Here is a 17,609-nt window from a genome sequence, read left to right as displayed (position 1 = left end):
CTGATGAGGGTCTGGGAAGTGCCAGCTACATGCCAGGCCCACAGAGGGCACATCCCACATGCTGCCTCCCTGGGGTGCAGGTGAAATCAGCGAGGCTCAGAATGGCGGGGAGCACCCTCAGGTCACACGCTGCTCGTCAGTGGATTGGCGTTCAGACCCATTTCTTTGCAACTCCAGAATCAGGGTTTTTTCACGCGTTACTGAAGATCCTACAGGTAAAGGTTAGGGTCTTTCTTCTTCTGTTTCTTGAAGATGACTGCTGCTGGCCCCTGGCTGACCACTACCCACCTCTGGTGGTCCAGACAGGCACCAGTGGGCCAGGCCAGGGGCTCCTCCACTGCTTGGAGTCAGTATTTTGAGAACCTTATGAAACTCGTGGACCCTCTCCCAGAAATGGCACCATAATGTGCACCAGTTACTCACGTGCGTTGCACACGCACCCAACGTCTTATTGCCCGTTGGGGTTTCTCCACCCCTTCCCTCCTCTTAACTCCTTATTGCCAGCCCCTTCCTATCTGCTTTCTGCAGTCCTCAAGAAACGTGGCAGCTTTGGAATAAGACAGGAGCACGTAGGTGTCTGGCGTCTACCTGGGCTGTCTACAACTAGGCCGGGAGTCACAAGGCCCGTGTCCACAAGGAAATGTCCAGCCTGGCAGCTGTGGGTACTGTGGGCTCAGCTGCAAATCAGCTTTTACTGCCTCTGTCCTCATTACACGTGGCTGTGGGTGGACCCAATGATGGGGACAGGGCTTTCAGCGTTTCTGCTGGGCACTGAGAAGGTAAAGGTGGCTTTTACCTGTGTAACGCCTCTCCGTGGGTTCTTTGTGGTCTGGTAGCTGTGTTGAGCTGAACCGGTCCTCGTTCCTGGAACCAGAGGGGTTATCCAAGGCCAAGAAGTCGGTGGTTATTTACCAGGAAGCTGACAGTGTCGGTTGGGGAAATCGTGAATGGAGGGCCATTGCCCCCATCCCTCGTCACACTCCCGTGTGCAGTTTCAACTCCCAGAACAAGTACGTTGGGGAGAGCATGGCTGCGGAGCTGCCACAGGCACTCAGATGACTCGGCTTGGACTCAGGTGAGGAGCTGCGTTACGTGACGGAACTAGCCGTTGCCCCTTCAGGAAGCCTCTTGGGAGCCAGGAGCATCTGTCTTGTTTTAAGGGTGAGGGGTAGGTCGGGTGGGTATTGGCTCAGTGCTCATGTCTTTTTGCTCCTCTTAAGAGTGGCCCGAATGGCTCCCTGATGTCATAGTGCTTGGTTCCCACAGGTGAAGCACATACCGTCCCCTGTGACGTTGCTTGGGAGGGTGGCCAGTAAGGATCACTGTGGGTGCCCAGGGGTTGCCCTATTGCCCACACTTGCCTCTTCCCTTGCAGGTGAGGGGAAAGGAGAGGCGTGTGGTACAGAGGCAGATGTGCCCCCACCTGCTCTCCAGCAGCCTCTTCCATCCCTGCACCCACGCCAGCTTCTCTGCCTCACCTCCGGCACCCAACTCCGAGCACAGTGCCTGGCCTCTTCCAGCCACCTGTGCAGGCCCCCCCTGCCGCCCCCTGTGCAGCCTGAGTTGCTTCCTCCGAGGCCTGCACCTGCGTACTCTGATGCGGTAAGGAATCTTCCAGATCAGGGCTCTGAGGAGCCAGTTGCATATCAGTGTCACCAACAGCGTCTGACGTCCAGTCCGACCTCTGTTCTGTAGATCACTCCCATGAAGGTGGTTTGCGCTTGTGGCTCTAGAATATTCTGAGTGCCAGCCGCGGTAGGTCCTAGGACCCTGGCCCTGGAGGCTTAAGCCTTTGTCTTTTAGGCAAGGAGCTTGGGGCTCCGAGCACAGGCTGCGCCAGGCTCCCTAGCTCTTTGCCTGTGTGTCTGTTTGAAAGGGCTACAGCTAAGACTAGAGAAGGCGCTGAGGGTTTTTTGGAAGTAACATGACAGGTGAAGTAGGTGCGGCCCTGCATTGAGAACTCTGCAGACGCATGGGTCTCTGTGGACTACCCTCTCCCCTGTGGAGTGGGCTGTGTTGTCTGGTCTCCTGCAGGGGGTCCCGGGAGAGACCCGGCCTGCGGTCACTTGGCCTCGGGTGGCTGAGCTGGGGCTGACGCTCCCCCGGCTTGGGCACAGTTGTCAGAGCAGCTCTTCAGTGCGTCCTGTCCCAGCACCATCTTGTGGCCCTGGTGTGCCGTGCTCTGATTGATATTCGACACTGCTCGCTCCAGAGAGCCAGTGGGCATGTTGCCTAGGGACATGTGGGGCCACAGGCACGCAGCACCATGTGCACACTGGCCACACAGGTTGTGGGATTGGGCTCGCCACACTGTTTGCTTGGGCCGGTTTGGTCATGATTAAGGAGGCCTGAGAGGATTGTGAAGAATGGCCTGCAGAGACTGACGATGTTTGATAGGATGTGGGGGGGCGGACCTGGCGTCACTGAGCAGGGCAGCAGGCTTGCCTTGGCCTCCTCAGAAGGCTCCTCGTGTTCATTAGCAGGAAACCTTTCCCGAAGCAGCGTAGCCAGTTCCTACGTGAGGACTGTTAGATGCCCTCAGACAAGTAGCCACTGATGGGTCTGTGAAGGGAGTTTTTTTTGGCCCCAGAGGGGTTGCTCCGTGACCGGTTGGTTCTGTGAAGGTTTTCAGTACCCTTAGCCTGTGCAGCTAGATGGGTTTAAAGCTCAGTCGGATTGAGGCAGTGTTCTCACTGCCGTTGCCCTGACCCCCCATGTGACCTCTCCTTAGGACCTGGCTCAGGTGGTGGATGAGCTCATCCAGGAGGTTCTTCAGAGGGACTGCGAGGAGGTTGGCGCCGCTGGAGCGGCCTTTGCGACCACAGCTCTGGGGTAAGTCCTGCGCCCTTTCTGCTCTGAAGCTGTCTGCTCGCTGGGGCCGAGCCCCATCCGTCTACATTTCCTCTCCAAGAGCTGCTGACAGTCTTGGACAGGAGGTCACAGCTGCTCATTCGTACAGGCTTAACTTTGGTCCTGCCCTCTAGGTGGGTGTGACTGTTCGTGTTCCTCACCGTCTCTTTGTCAATGGCATGGAGTTCTTGTTTGTGTGTGCTTTTTGAGCAATGTTAGGTTTATTAAAGTGTGAATTGAAAACCTGTTTTTTCTTAAAACTTTAAACGTGCCTTTAAATTCTAGTAAAGTAAAAATTTGTTTATTCTCTGTTAAGAATTAAAAATACTTTATGTGATCTGGGATTGTTTTACTTTATAAATTTGACGGGTGAAATTTCCTTAAACGTTTTCTATAATTTGCATCTTATACTGTGATGAAATTTCTTTAGAGATTTCAAGTTACACTTATAAATTTTATATATTTGATTCTAATATTTTAAATATTTAGTCTTAATAAATTTAATAATGAAAATCTTTCTGGGGCGCCTGGGTGGCTCAGCTGATTAAGCATCCGACTTCAGTTCAGGTCATGATCTCAGGGCTCCTGGGTTCGTGCCCCGCATTGGGCTCCGTGCTGACAGCTCAGAGCCGGGAGCCTGTTTCAGATTCTATGTCTCCCTCTCTCTCTATTCTTCCCTGCTCGTGCTTTGATTCTTTCTCTGTCTCAAAAATAAATGAACATTAAAAAAGAAATTTAAATAATGAAAACCTTTCTAAGCGTTTAAAAAACTTTCATAAAGTCAATTAAAGCCAATTAATGTAGTAAATCAGATTCCTTTTTTTTAATGTTTTTTTTGAGAGAGAGAGAGAGGGAGAGAGCACAAATGGGGGAGGGGCAAAGAGAGAGGTAGACAGAGGATCTGAAGCAGGTTCTGTGCTGACAGTGGAGAGTCCAGTGCAGGGCTCAAACTCATGAACCGTGAGATCATGACCTGAGCTGAAGTCAGACACTTAACCTACTGAGCCACCCAGGTGTCCCAGTAAACCAGATTTTTTTTTTTTTTTTAATGTTTATTTTTGAGACAGAGAGAGACCGTGCATGAGCAGGGGAGGGGCAGAGAGAGGGAGACACAGAATCTGAAGCAGGCTCCAGGCTCCAAGCCGTCAGCACAGAGCCTGATGTGGGTCTTGAACTGACAAACTGTGAGATCATGACCTGAGCTGAAGTTGGATCCTTAACCGACTGAGCCACCTGGGTGCCCCTAGTAAATCAGACTCTTAAGGATTTTAAACATGTTTTAAAAATCCTAGGGTGCCTGGGTAGCTCAGTAGGTTGAACTTCCAGCTCTTGATTTTGGCTCAGGTCAAGATCCCAGGGTCATGGATGGAGTTGAGCCTTGAGCGCTGAGCCTACTTAAGATTCTTTAGGGGCGCCTGGGTGGCTCAGTCGGTTAAGCGGCTGATTTCGGCTCAGGTCATGATCTCGCGATCCGTGAGTTCGAGCCCCACGTCAGGCTCTGTGCTGACAGCTCAGAGCCTGGAGCCTTTTTCAGATTCTGTGTCTCCTTCTCTTTGACCCTCCCCCATTCAGCTCTGTCTCTCTCTGTCTCAAAAATAAATAAACATTAAAAAAAAATTAAAAAAAAAAAAGATTCTTTCTCTCTCGCTCTGCCCTCCCCCCCATTTTGCATGCTTGCTCTCTCTCACTTACTCTCAAATAAAAAAAAAAATTCTGTTACATATGAAACCACACAGTGATTAAAAAGCATTATTTTACCTGTGTAAATGTAGATGACTCAAAAGGATTAATTTTGTTGATTCATTTTCTTATACTAGAGTCAGATACATATTTTCTGTTTGCTTGAAATAAATATGATTTCTGTTGGCTCAACTTATTTTGATAAAAGGTACATAAAAAAATCAACCATTTTTATGTGTACAGTTCAGTGACATTAAGTACATTAATGGTATCCTTCACCACAGTCTATTTGCAGAACTTTTTTGTCATCCCAAACAGAAGCTATACCCATTAGACAATAGTTTCCCAATCTTCTCTTTCCCCAACTCCTGGTAACCTCTGTTCTACTTTCTGTCTTTATGAGTTTGTCTTTTTTAGGTACCTCACATGAGTGGCATCATAGTATTTGTCCTTTTTTGTCTGACTTTTTTTTAGACACAAGAATGTTTTCAAGTTCATCTACATTGTAGCGTGTGTCAGCATTTTATTCCTTTCTATGGCTGAATAATACTCTATTAAAAGGTACAGTTGGGGCGCCTGGGTGGCGCGGCTCGGTTAAGCGTCCGACTTCAGCCAGGTCACGATCTCGCGGTCCGTGAGTTCGAGCCCCGCGTCGGGCTCTGGGCTGATGGCTCAGAGCCTGGAGCCTGTTTCCGATTCTGTGTCTCCCTCTCTCTCTGCCCCCTCCCCCGTTCATGCTCTGTCTCTCTCTGTCCCAAAAATAAATAAACGTTGAAAAAAAAAAAAAAAAAAAAAAAAAAGGTACAGTTGATCCTTGACCAACATACGGAGTTAGGGGTGCCGACCCCCTGTGCAGTCAAAAACCGAGTATAACTGGGGGCGCCTGGGTGGCTCAGTCAGTTAAGCGTCCAACTTCAGCTCAGGTCATGAACTCCTGGCTCATGGTTCAAGCCCTGTGTCGGGCTCTGTCTTGACAGCTCAGAGCATGGAACCTTCTTCACATTCTGTCCCTGTCTCTCTCTTTGCCCTCCCCTGCTTGCGCCACTCTCTTCTCAAATATAAACAAACATTAAATTAAAAGATCAAGTATGACTTTTGACTCCCCAAAATCCTAACTGTTACAATTTGTGGATGGAAGCCTTACTGATAATATCAATAGTCAACATATGTTGTGTATGTTAAGGTATTAAATACTGCATTCTCACAATAAAGTAAGCTAGAGAAAAGAAACAGTTATTCAGATCATCAGGGAAAAAACAAGGAAGAGAAAGTATACTTACAGTATTCTATGTGTAAGTGGTCCTGTGCAGTTCAAACCTGTGTTGTTCAAGAGTCAAACTTTACAAACATACGTAACGTGTATATACACCACATTTTGTTCATTTATTGATGGACCCTTGGATTATTTCTACCTTTTGATTATGCTACCTTCTGAATAATGCTGTTAGGAACATTGGTGTACAAATAACTGATTCCCTGATTGCAGTTCTTATGGGTATAAGCCTAGGAGTGGAATTACTAGATCATATGATCTATTGTTAACTTTTTTTTTTTTTTTTTTTTTTTTTTTCAGCGTTTATTTATTTTTGGGACAGAGAGAGACAGAGCATGAACGGGGGGAGGGGGCAGAGAGAGAGGGAGACACAGAATCGGAAACAGGCTCCAGGCTCTGAGCCATCAGCCCAGAGCCCGACGCGGGGCTCGAACTCCCGGACCGTGAGATCGTGACCTGGCCGAAGTCGGACGCTCAACCGACTGCACCACCAGGCGCCCCTATTGTTAACTTTTTAAACAACTGCCAAACTATTTTCTGCAGCAGTTGCACCATTTTATATTCTCACCAGCGGTGCACAAGGATTTCCATTTTCTCTACCTTCTTGCCAACACATAGTATCTTTTCAAAAAAAAAATGTTTTTATAGTAACTATCATAATGAGTGTGAAGTGTATCTCGTTGTAGTTTTGATTTGCACTTCCCTAGTAACTAATGATGCCGAGCATGTTTTTGTGTGCCTATTGGTCTTTTGTGTATCTTATGTGGAGAAATCTATATTTAAGTCTTTTGGCCATTTTTGAATTGTTTTTTTGTTGTTGAGTTTGTAGGAGTTCTTTTATGTTCTGGATTTTAATCCCTTTTCAGATATATGATTTGCACATATTTTTTCCCAGTCTGTTTGGGGATGTCTTTTCTGTGTCTTTTCACTCTCTTGATAGTGTCCTTCAATCTACACAAGTCTTAAATTTTATAGAGTCCATTTTTTTGTTTTGTTTTATGTAGTCCATTTTCTCTAATTTTTGTTGCCTGTGCTTTTGGTGTCATGTTCAAGAAATTGCGAAATCCAACGTTATTATTTCCCTGTGTTTTCTTCTAAGACCTTTATAGTTTTAGCTCTTAAGTGAGGTCTTCAATCCATGTTGGTTTCGTTTTCATATATGGTGTAAGAAAAAGATTCAACATCATTCTTTTGTATGTGAGTACTTAGTTTTATCAGCACCAGCTGTTGAAATAACCGTCTTTTCCTCTTTGAATGGTCTTGGCACCCCGTGTTGAAAATCAATTGGCCATATACGTGAGGGTTTCTTCCTGGATTCTCTAGTCTGTTCTGTTGATCCATATGTCTGTTTTAGTACCGCATTGTTTTGATTACTGTAGTTTTGTAGTAAGTTGTAGTAAGCTTGAAATCACAAAGCATGAGTCCTTCAATTTGTTTCTCTTTTTCAAGACAGTTTCACTATTTGGGGTCCCTTGAAATTCCATATGAATTTTAGGATGAATTTTTCCCAAATCTCTTTGGGATTTTGATAGTGATGCATTGAATCTGTTGATTGCTTTGGGTAGTGTTGACATCTTAACATTAAGTCTTCCAGTCTAGGGGCACCTTGTTTGCTCAGTTGGTAAAGCAGGTGACTCTTGACCTTGCAGTTGTGAATTCAGTCTCCATGTTGGGCATAGAAGATTACTATTATATATTTTTTTAAGGTTTCTAAAAATGTTGACTCTATTTATTTAATGTTTATTTTTGAGAGAGTGCAAGCTGGGGAGGGGCAGAGAGATGGACAGAGGATATGAAGGGGGCTCTGTACTGACAGCAGCAAGCCCGATGAGGGGTTCAAACTCATGAACTGTGAGATCATGACCTGAGCTGAAGTTGGGCACTTAACTGCCTGAGCCACCAGGTGCCCATAGATTATTTTTAAGGGTTTTTTTTCTTTTCTTTTCTTTTTCTTTTCCTTCTTTCCTTCCTTCCTTCCTTCCTTCCTTCCTTCCTTCCTTCCTTCCTTCCTTCTTCCTTTCAGAGAGAGGAGAGAGCATGCACGTGCATGTGTATGTGTGGAGGGGCAAAGAGAGAGGGGAGAGAGAATCCCAAGCAGGCCCTACCTTGTCAGTGTGGAGCCTGACGTGGGGCTCAGTCGCATGAACCATGAGATCATGACCTGAGTTGAAATCAAGACTCAGACACCTAAACCGACTGAATCACATCAGGTGTCCCAGATGATTGTTTTTTTAAAAAAGTCTTCCAGTTTATTCACATGGGCTTTCTGTTTGTTTCAGGTCATCTTTAATTTCAGCAGTGTTTTGTGTTTTTCATTGTACATGTCTTTAATTTCCTTGATTAAATTTATTCCTAATTGCTTTATTTTTCACTGCTATCGTAAATCAGATTGTTTTAATTTTATTTTAGAACACTCATTGCTAGTGATAGAAATAAATACCATTGAGTTTTTGATCCTTATATTCCAGTTTTGCTAACTTGTTTATTAGTTCTAATAGGTTTTGAGTGGATTTCTTAGGATTTTCTGTGTACAAGATCATGTCCTCAATGAATAAAGTTTTCTTTCTAGTTTAGATTTTTTTATTTTTCTATAATCTCCAATATGGTATTGAATAGAATCAGCAAATAGGACATCCTTGTTTTGTTCCTGGTCTTAGAAGAAAAACTTTGTCTTTCATATCTGAATCTGATGCTAGCTGTGAGTGTTTCATATATAGACTATATCGTGTGCAGGAAGTCCCTTTCTATTTCTATTTTTTTTTTAGTGTTTTCATCATGAAACTGTGCTGAATTGTGTCAGATGCTCTTTCTGCATCAATGGAGATGATCACGTGGGTTTTCCCCCCTTCAGTTCATTAATGTGTTTGTATTACATTGTTTTTTCTTTGTTGAACTATTCCTTGCATTCCAGGAGTAAATCCCACTAGGTTTTTTGTATAATCTTTTTTTTTTTTTTTAAATTTTTTTTTTTCAACATTTATTCATTTTTGGGACAGAGAGAGACAGAGCATGAACGGGGGAGGGGCAGAGAGAGAGGGAGACACAGAATCGGAAACAGGCTCCAGGCTCTGAGCCATCAGCCCAGAGCCCGACGCGGGCTCGAACTCACGGACCGCGAGATCATGACCTGGCTGAAGTCGGACACTTAACCGACTGCGCCACCCAGGCGCCCTATAATCTTTTAATATATGGTGATTTTGGTTTGCTGTTTTGTTGAGGATTTTTTTTTTCTGTCAGTATGCATAAGGGATATTGTGTATGGTTATTTATTTATTTTTGAGAGAACGTGAGGTGAGTGAGGGGCAGAGAAGGAGGGAGAGAGAGATCCCACAGCTGCAGAGAGAGAGGAAGACAGAGTTCAGAGCTTGGAATGGGGCTCGAGCTCACCTGATGCAGGGGTCAACTCAAGAATTGTGAGATCATGACCTGAGCTGAAGTCAGATGCTTAACTGACTGAGCCACCCAGGCACCCCCTGGGTGTTGGTTGTTTTTTTTAAAAATTTTTCTAACATTTATTCATCTTTGAGAGACAGAGACAAAGCGTGAGACAGAGAGGCTTAACCAACTGAGCAACACAGGCACCCAGGTGTGTGATTTTCTTATAGTGTCTTTGTCTGGTTTGGTTTCAGATAGAGTAATGCTGGCCTCAAGTGTAATAAAGTGTTTTCTTCCTCTTTAGGTTTTTGGAAGAGTTTGAGAAGGGCTGTTCTTCTTTAAGTGTTTGATAGAATTAATGGTGAAGCCATTTGGTTCTGGACTTTCCTTTTTTGGGAGGGGTTTTTGGTTTTTATTTTTGTTTTTTTAATTTTTTAATTATTTTTGAGACAGAGAGAGACAAAGCATGAACGGGGGAGGGTCAGAGAGAAAGGGAGACAGAATCTGAAGCAGGCTTCAGGCTCTGAGCTGTCAGCACAGAGCCTGACATGGGGCTTGACCTCATGGACCGTGAGATCATGACCTCAGCCGAAGTTGGATGCTTAACCGACTGAGCCACTCAGGTGCCCTTGGGAGGGGTTTTTGAAGACTGAATCAATCTCTTTACAAGTTATAGGTCTATTCAGATTTTCTTTTTTTTAATGTTTATTTTGAGAGAGAGCGTGTGCGTGCACCAGGGGGGTGGGCAGGAAGAGATGGGCAGAGGATCCAAAGTGGGTTCAGGCTGACAGCAAAAGAGGCTAACTCAGGGCTCGAACTTACAAACTGTGAGATTGTGACCTGAACCAAAGTCAGATATCTTAACCAACGAGCTACCTGGGCACCCCATTCAGATTTTCTGTTTTTACATGAGTCAGTTTTGATGTGTGTTTCTAACCACATGCTAAATTTTTATGCTAAAAGCTAAATGTTATTTTTTCCTTGCTAATATTAGAAGTTAAGTTATGTGGCTTCCTTGGCTTTTATTATTTAGAATCATATCCAACTTTCTCTGCATAGTGTTTCCAATGCTGCTATGGAGGAGCTGTTAACAGCTGCAACCCAGGCATTTGAGGCACATTGCAGCTGAGGAAGTGTCTAAGGAAAGGGAGCGAAAGGAGGAGGAGAGGCGGCAGGCTGAAGAGGAAAGGTGAGTGTGTCATGTTCTGCAGTGCGCCTGAGGTCGGGGTGTGTGGACAAGGGACAGAATTCACCCTGGCCTGGGATGCTCTTACTGTTGTCCTTGCACTAGCATGAAACCCATGGCTCACCCAGCATCCTCATGCAGTGCAGCTCAGGGAGTGGGTGGGGGGTCCTGAGGCCACACCCACCTTGTGAGCAGCAGCCCTCCGTGTAGCTGGAGTTTGGGGGGTAAGGTGGTGGTCAGGGGAGCTGGGGTGTGGGTGACTGGTGTTGTCATGTCTGGTGGATTAGAGGAGTGGGCCCTGTCAGCTTATTAGGAGGCACAACTCAAATCCCGACCCATGAGGTCACAGAGTGTACTGACACTTTTATTCTTAAACATTACTCTTGTGCTTTTTTTTTTTCTTTTACCCTTAGGTTGAAACAAGAGAGAGAAACTGGTGTTAACTCAGCTGAGCCATGGCCTGGCTACAGAGCTGACAGAACTTGTGGTGACAGCAATGTGTGAGGGAAACCTGTTCCCAGGAGTTGAAGTAAATGAAGTTGTAGTTTGAGGGTGTGGGCTGGTGGGACAAAATGGGGTTTTTGAAGTGCTCGTGGCCAGGCTGGTGAAGTTCAGGCTAGCTGTGTGTTCACTTGGACAGGGGGGTAGCATATCTTTTGGATAGCCAAACAGTAAAATGCCATCCATGTACTTGGTATGTGTTGCCTACAGAGAGGGCCTCACTTACATACACTCTCATCCTCATTGTGGACCCTGCGCTGGGTGTGGGCAAGTGTCTGTTAGCAAAATAATTCATTGGTAGTCTTGTACACCAAGTCATTTACCATTAATTTTCTCTCAAGTAGGAGGTCCCTTCCCTTGTTTCAGATGTTAAAAGATCATTTTGAGCCATCTCACTTAAGAACTTTATTAACTTTTTAAAAATTGAAGTGTAATTAACATGCAGTGTTATAATAATTTTAGGGTACAACATGTTGATTTGAAAAGTTTATAAAATTATTCAGTGTTCACCATGATAAGTGTATTCATCACTTGTCATGATGCAACGTAATTACAATATTATTTACTATATTGTCTCTTTTATTTTTTATTTTTATTTGTAGATATCTTCTCCCATCATTGGGTTGCCTTTTATTTTGCTGATGGTTTCCTTCACTGTGCTAAACCTTTTTACTTTGGTATAATCTCAGTAGTTGGTTTTTCTTTTGTTTCCTTTGCCTGAGGAGACCTACCCATAAATATGTTGCTAAGGCTGATGTCCCAAGAGATTGCTGCCTATGTTTTCTTTTAGGATGTTAAGGTTTCAGGTCTCAGATCTCAGATTGAGGTCTTTAATCCATTTTGAGTTCATATTTCTGTGTGTAGTGTGAGAAAGTAGTTCAGTTTCATTCCTATGCATGTAGCTGTCCAGTTTTCCCTACCCATTTGTTGAAAAGATTGTCTTTTCCCCGTTGTATATTCTTGCTTCCTTTGTTTATAGACAATTGACCATGTAGGTAGGGGCCCTCTATCCTGTTCTATTAGTCTGTGTGTCTCTTTTTGTGCCAGTACCATACTATTTTGATCACTATAGTTTTGTAGATTATGAAATCTAAGAGTGTGATACTTTCAACTTCATTATTCTTTCTCAAGTTTGGTTTGACTATTTGAGGTCTTTTTGGTTCCATAAAGATTTTAGGATTATTTGTTTTCGTTCTGTGAAGAATGCTATTGGTGTTTTGATAGAGATTATATTGAATTTGTACATTGCTTTGGGTATTATGGACACTTTATTAATATTAACTCTTTCAACCCAGGAGATGGAATACCTTTCCATTTGTGTCCTCTTCAGTTTCTTTAATCAGCGTTTTATAGTACAGGTCTTTTACCTCATTGGTTAAATTTATCCTTGCTATTTTATTCTTTTTGGTGCAACTGTAAATGGTATTGTTTTCTTAATTTCTCCTTCTACTTCATCATTAGTGTATAGAAATGCAACAAATTTCTGTGTATTAATTTTGTATCCTACAACTTAATTGAATTCATTTATCAGTTCTTACAGTTTTTTGGTGGAGTCTTTAGGGTTTTCTGTATGTAGTATCACATCATCTGCAAATAGTGACAGTTTTACTTTTTTAACAATTTGGATGTTTTTATTTCTTTTTTGTTTTATTGCTATGGCTGGGACTTCCAATACTATGTTGAATACAAGTGTGAGAGTGGGCATCCTTGACTTGTTATTGATCTTAGAGGAAAAGCTCTCAAGTTTTTCACCATTGAATATGATGTTAGCTGTGAGGTTTTCATATATGGCTTTTATATGTTGAGGCTTTTATGATGTTTTTATTTCATTTTGTTGAGGGTTTTTTATTATGGATGGGTGTTGCATTTTGTCAGACCCTTTTTCTGCATCTGTTGAGATGATCATATGGTTTTTATCCTTTCTTGTGGTGTGTCATATTGATCGATTTGTGAATATTGACCAACATTTGCATCTCTGGAATAAATCCCACTTGACTGTGGTGAATAATGTTTTAATGTATTGTTGTATTCATCTGCTACTATTTTGTTGAGGATTTTCGCATCTGTGTTCATTAGAGAGATTGGTCTGTAATTTTCTGTTTTTGTAGTATCTTTGTCTGTTTTGGTATTAGAATAGTGCTGGTTTTGTAGAATGAATTTGGGCGTTTTGCTTCCTCTTCTCCTTTTTTGGAATATTTTGAGAACAGTAGGTATTAACTCTTACTTAAATATTTGGTAGAATTTACTTGTGAAGCCATTTGGTCCTAGACTGTTGTTTGTTGGCAGTTTTTTGATTACTAATTCCATTTCATTACTAGTAACCTTTTGAAATTTTCTGTTCCTTCCTATTTCAGTTTTAGAAGATTGTGTGTTTCTAGGAATTTATCTATTTCTTCTAGGTTGTCCAGGTTGTTGGCATATAATTTTTCATAATATTTTCTTATAATCCTTTGTACTTTTGTGGTGTCAGTTGTTATTTCTTCTCCTTCATTTCTTATTTTATTTATTGGAATCCTCTCTTTTTTTGGATGAGTCTGGCTCAAGGTTTATCAGTTTTGTCTATCTTTTCAAAGAACCAGCTCTTGGTTTTAGTAATCTTTTCTATGACTGTCTACTGTCAGTTTCATTATTTTTGCTCTAATCTTTACTACTCCTTTCCTTCTATAAGCTTTGAATTTTGTTTGTTCTTTTTTCCCTAGCTCCTTTAGGTGTAAGGTTAGGTTGTTTGAGATTTTTCTTGTTTCTTGAGCCTGCATCACTATAAACTTCCCTCTTGGAACAGTTGCATCCCAAAGATTTTGAACTGTTGTGTTTTCATTTTCATTTGTCTCCATATATATGTATATATTTTTTTCTTTTTTGGTTTCTTGGTGGACCCATTCATTTTTTAGTAGCGTGTTGTTTAGCCCCCATGTATTTGTGTTCTTTCCAGATTTTTTTGTTGTAGTTGATTTAGTTTTGTACTGTTGTGTTTGAAAGAGATGCTTGATGTGATTTCAGTCTTCTTAAATTTATTGAGACATGTTCTGTGGCCTAACATGTGATCTGTCCTGGAGAACATTCCATGTACACTTAAAGAATGTATTCTGCTGTTTTTGGATGAAATGTTCCATATATAACTGTTAGGTCCAGCTGGTGTGATATGTTTTCAAAGAGACGGATTCCTTGTTGATTTTCTGTCTGGATGATCTATCCATGAAGTAAATATGGTGTTAAAGTCCTCTGTCATTACTGTATGTATTACTGTCAGTTTTTCTTTTTTGTCTATTAACATTTGCTTTATGTATTTAGGTGCTTCCATCTTGGGTGCATAGATACTTATAATTGTTATGTTCTCCTGTTGGGATTGTTTCCTTTATCATTATGTCTCTGTCTGTGTTTTGTCTCTTGCTATGATTTTTGTTTTAAAGTTTACTTTGTCTAAGTATTGTTATCTTGGCTTTTTTTCCCCTTCATTTGCATGGTATATGTTTTTCACCCTTCACTTTCAGTCTATATGTCTTTAGGTCAGATGTGAGTCTCTTGTAGGCAGCATTTAGATGGGTCTTTTTTTTTTTTTTTTTTTTTAATGTGTATTTATTTTTTGAGAGAGAGACTGTGACAGCGTGAGTTGGGGAGGGGCAGAGAGAGACACACATACTAAGCAGGCTCCAGGCTCTGAGCTGTCAACACAGAGCCTGGGGCAGGGCTCAAACTCATGGACCACAAGATCATGACCTGAGCTGAAGTCATGACCTGAGCTGAAGTTGGGCGCTTAACTGACTGAGCCACCCAGGTGCCCCTATGTATCTTATTTTTTTAATCCATTCAGTTACCCTGTATGTTTTGATTGGAGCATTCACATTTAAAGTAATTATTGATACTATATACTTATGGCCATTTTGTTAACAGCTTTCTGTTTTTTTCTGTAGTTTTTCTCTGTTCCTTTCTTTTGCTCTCTTCACTTGTGGTTTGATGGCTTTTTTTACTACTATGCTTGGATTCCTTTCTCTTTATTTTTTGTGTGTCTAGTATAGGTTTTTGATTTGTGGTTACCATGAGGCTTATAGTATAACATCTTACATGTTTAGTAGTTTATATTAAGTTGATGGTTGCCTAAGAACTTTATTAATTTCACTGTCAAGCTTCAGGGAAGAAAGAAGTTCAGTGTGCAGGGAAATCTGTCTTTGTGCTTAAACCACCCTGAGGTAGCCCTGAAAGTGATGGGCTGTACTATGGCAGAGCACAGATTCCATTGCAGATGGAGGACACAGCGAGGAGGCAGAGTGTTTTGTTTAATGTTTCTTTGCATCTTTAATAATTGGGAGTCTATTTCCCTGTTTAAGCACGAAACCTCGTAAGTGATGGATCAATGTCTGTTCTTAATCCCAGGAAGGAGTGTTAGGAGATATGTAAGAGCTGGGACTTGATATATTTTTCCACAGTCCCAGGAGATCTGGGCTTCAGCTCAGCACCAGGACTGTCTCCACCTGCCATAGAGGACTATTGAAAACATGTCTTGCTTGTTTAAGCTTCTTTGATTTTGTGACTAAATATCTGGTAAAATTGTTCGTGCTCCCTTGGTTGACAGAATTTTGTCATAAAAATCTCATTTAGATGCTGGTTTATCTTGAGGGCCACTGCCATTTGAAACATGGGCTGCCAATCTTGGCTGCCGGCTCTTGGGACACTTTTAATTGCAAACATCAGATAGTGCTGATGAGAAGGTGTTGTAGTTATTTTAATGGTCACTTGAAAATTAAAATTTGTAACTAATTTATTAAGACAAAAGTTTATTTATTGACTGTTTACAAGGGCCTGATTGGACCTATAATCTAGTAGCCTATACCACTTTTGTCTTTTCCTCTGTCTTAACAGGTCTGTGCATTAAGTAAAATGAAAATCTTTTTTTTTTTTTAATATTTATTTACTTATTTTTGAGAGAGAGAGAGAGAGAGAGCAAGCGTAAGCAGGGGAGGAACAGAGAGAGAGGGAGACACAGAATCCAAAGCAGGCTCCAGGCTCTGAGCTGTCAGCACAGAACCTGATGCGGGTCTCATGAACCGTGAGATCATGACCTGAGCTGAAGTCAGACGCTTAACTGACTGAGCCACCCAGGCGCCCCAAATAAAATGAAAATCTTAAAGCTTCTCTTGTGGCAGAGGCACAATTGCATCTCAGTAGTAAGGATGTGGAATCTTGCCACTTTCAGGGCAAGCTCTCAATGTATGTGGGCCCTGGGTACAGTGTCTCCCATCTTGATTATCCTCTTCTATAGGAATGCAGTGGGACAGACCAGAGAGTCCGCATGGCCCGTTGCTGTGAGGATGTCTGTGCTCACCTGGTGGACTTGTTTCTGGGGAGGAATTTTCCAGACTGCAAAGGAGACCCTCCAGGAACTGCGTGCTTCTGCAAGGTATCTGCAGCGGTGAGTCCTGTGTCCTTACAGATGAAATGGATGCATGTGGGGAGAGCCTTTTACAAAGATGATACTTTCAGATATAGTCAATTATACATACCCACGAATATGTTCCTTCCTAAAGGGTAAACGCTAAGGATAAATAAGGAATTAGATTGGGGCTGTTTTGTATTTTGACAAGTATTCATAGGTTGCTCTCTGTCGTTTACCTAATGCTTTTGATGCAGGGAGATGGCTCTGAATAAGCCAAATTCTAGCTGTAGGCACCCACATGGATGAATTTCTAAAACTTATGTAAGTGAAAAAAAGCAGTTTTTAGGGAAATCTGTACAACATACAAACAGGGTATATTCAAACTAAATACATTGTTTTAAATTTATGTGATGGTACAACTCTAAAGAAGAGAAGGAAAATGAACGATCATAAACTTAGTGCAGCGGTTACCTTTGGGAGTGAGAGCGTGCATAATTGAGCAGGGCCCAGTGCTGGTCATGGCCACTGCTTCTTCTTTTTTTTTTTTTTTTTTCAACGTTTGTTTATTTTTGGGACAGAGAGAGACAGAGCATGAACGGGGGAGGGGCAGAGAGAGAGGGAGACACAGAATCGGAAACAGGCTCCAGGCTCCGAGCCATCAGCCCAGAGCCCGACGCGGGGCTCGAACTCACGGACCGCGAGATCGTGACCTGGCTGAAGTCGGACGCTTAACCGACTGCGCCACCCAGGCGCCCCTCATGTGTCATTTTGTAACAGCACTTAAAGTAAGAGTGTACTTGGAAGTTTCAACCATATAAGAGGGAATATAGGGAGAAGTGAGTCTCCGTAACACAGAAGTCTCCATACCCATCTTCCTCCTCAGAAGCAGCAGCTGCTGAGTACGCATCCAGAAGCCTTCTGCCCTTTTTTGTGGTTGTTAGCACAGACGGCAGCATCTATGCTAACCTGTCTTTACTCCGCTCGAGGGAAAGCGGAGGCCTCACCACAGCAGCACATTGGACTCTTCCCAGGGTTGTCAGTGCAACCAGAAAGGACCCATCTGGTTCTCCGGTGATGGACTTTCACATGGCTTCTCTTTTTAGCTATGGCAAAGTGCTGTGGTGGTCGTCCTTGTACAGACATCTCGTACAGGTGCACACATATCTGGAGAGAAGTTCCCATGAGTGGTGTTGGCTGGGTCAGAGTGTGTATCTTGTATCCATATCCATATCGCCAAGTTGGCTTCTAGAGATCATTGAGCTTCAGTGCTTCAGTTCACTATTTTGTTGTTTACCACCACTCATCTGCTCTTGTGCATTTCCCATGCCTGAGTGTTAATTTTAATTGTTTCATTTCTTAGCTTGAGGACTATT

At 42.8% G+C, this 17,609-nt stretch overlaps 1 protein-coding gene across 1 annotated transcript in view; it reads left to right on the top strand.

The window, feature by feature from the left end:
• LOC115524248 (minichromosome maintenance complex component 3 associated protein) overlaps window positions 1-17,609 on the top strand; it is a 55,920-nt gene that overhangs the window by 17,563 nt on the left and 20,748 nt on the right. The window contains 14 exon segments of the mRNA XM_030330635.1: window positions 837-909; window positions 911-965; window positions 968-1,075; window positions 1,376-1,444; window positions 1,447-1,526; window positions 1,558-1,602; window positions 2,732-2,832; window positions 10,238-10,285; window positions 10,287-10,367; window positions 10,778-10,796; window positions 10,798-10,854; window positions 10,856-10,902; window positions 16,131-16,208; window positions 16,210-16,272. Coding sequence (XP_030186495.1) covers window positions 837-909; window positions 911-965; window positions 968-1,075; window positions 1,376-1,444; window positions 1,447-1,526; window positions 1,558-1,602; window positions 2,732-2,832; window positions 10,238-10,285; window positions 10,287-10,367; window positions 10,778-10,796; window positions 10,798-10,854; window positions 10,856-10,902; window positions 16,131-16,208; window positions 16,210-16,272 — 924 coding nt within the window.

The sequence above is a fragment of the Lynx canadensis genome, chromosome C2, assembly GCF_007474595.2.
Source record: "Lynx canadensis isolate LIC74 chromosome C2, mLynCan4.pri.v2, whole genome shotgun sequence".
NCBI classification, from domain to species: Eukaryota; Metazoa; Chordata; class Mammalia; order Carnivora; family Felidae; genus Lynx; species Lynx canadensis.
Note: the sequence above shows the minus strand (reverse complement) of the source record. Positions and strands in the feature narration are given on the sequence as shown.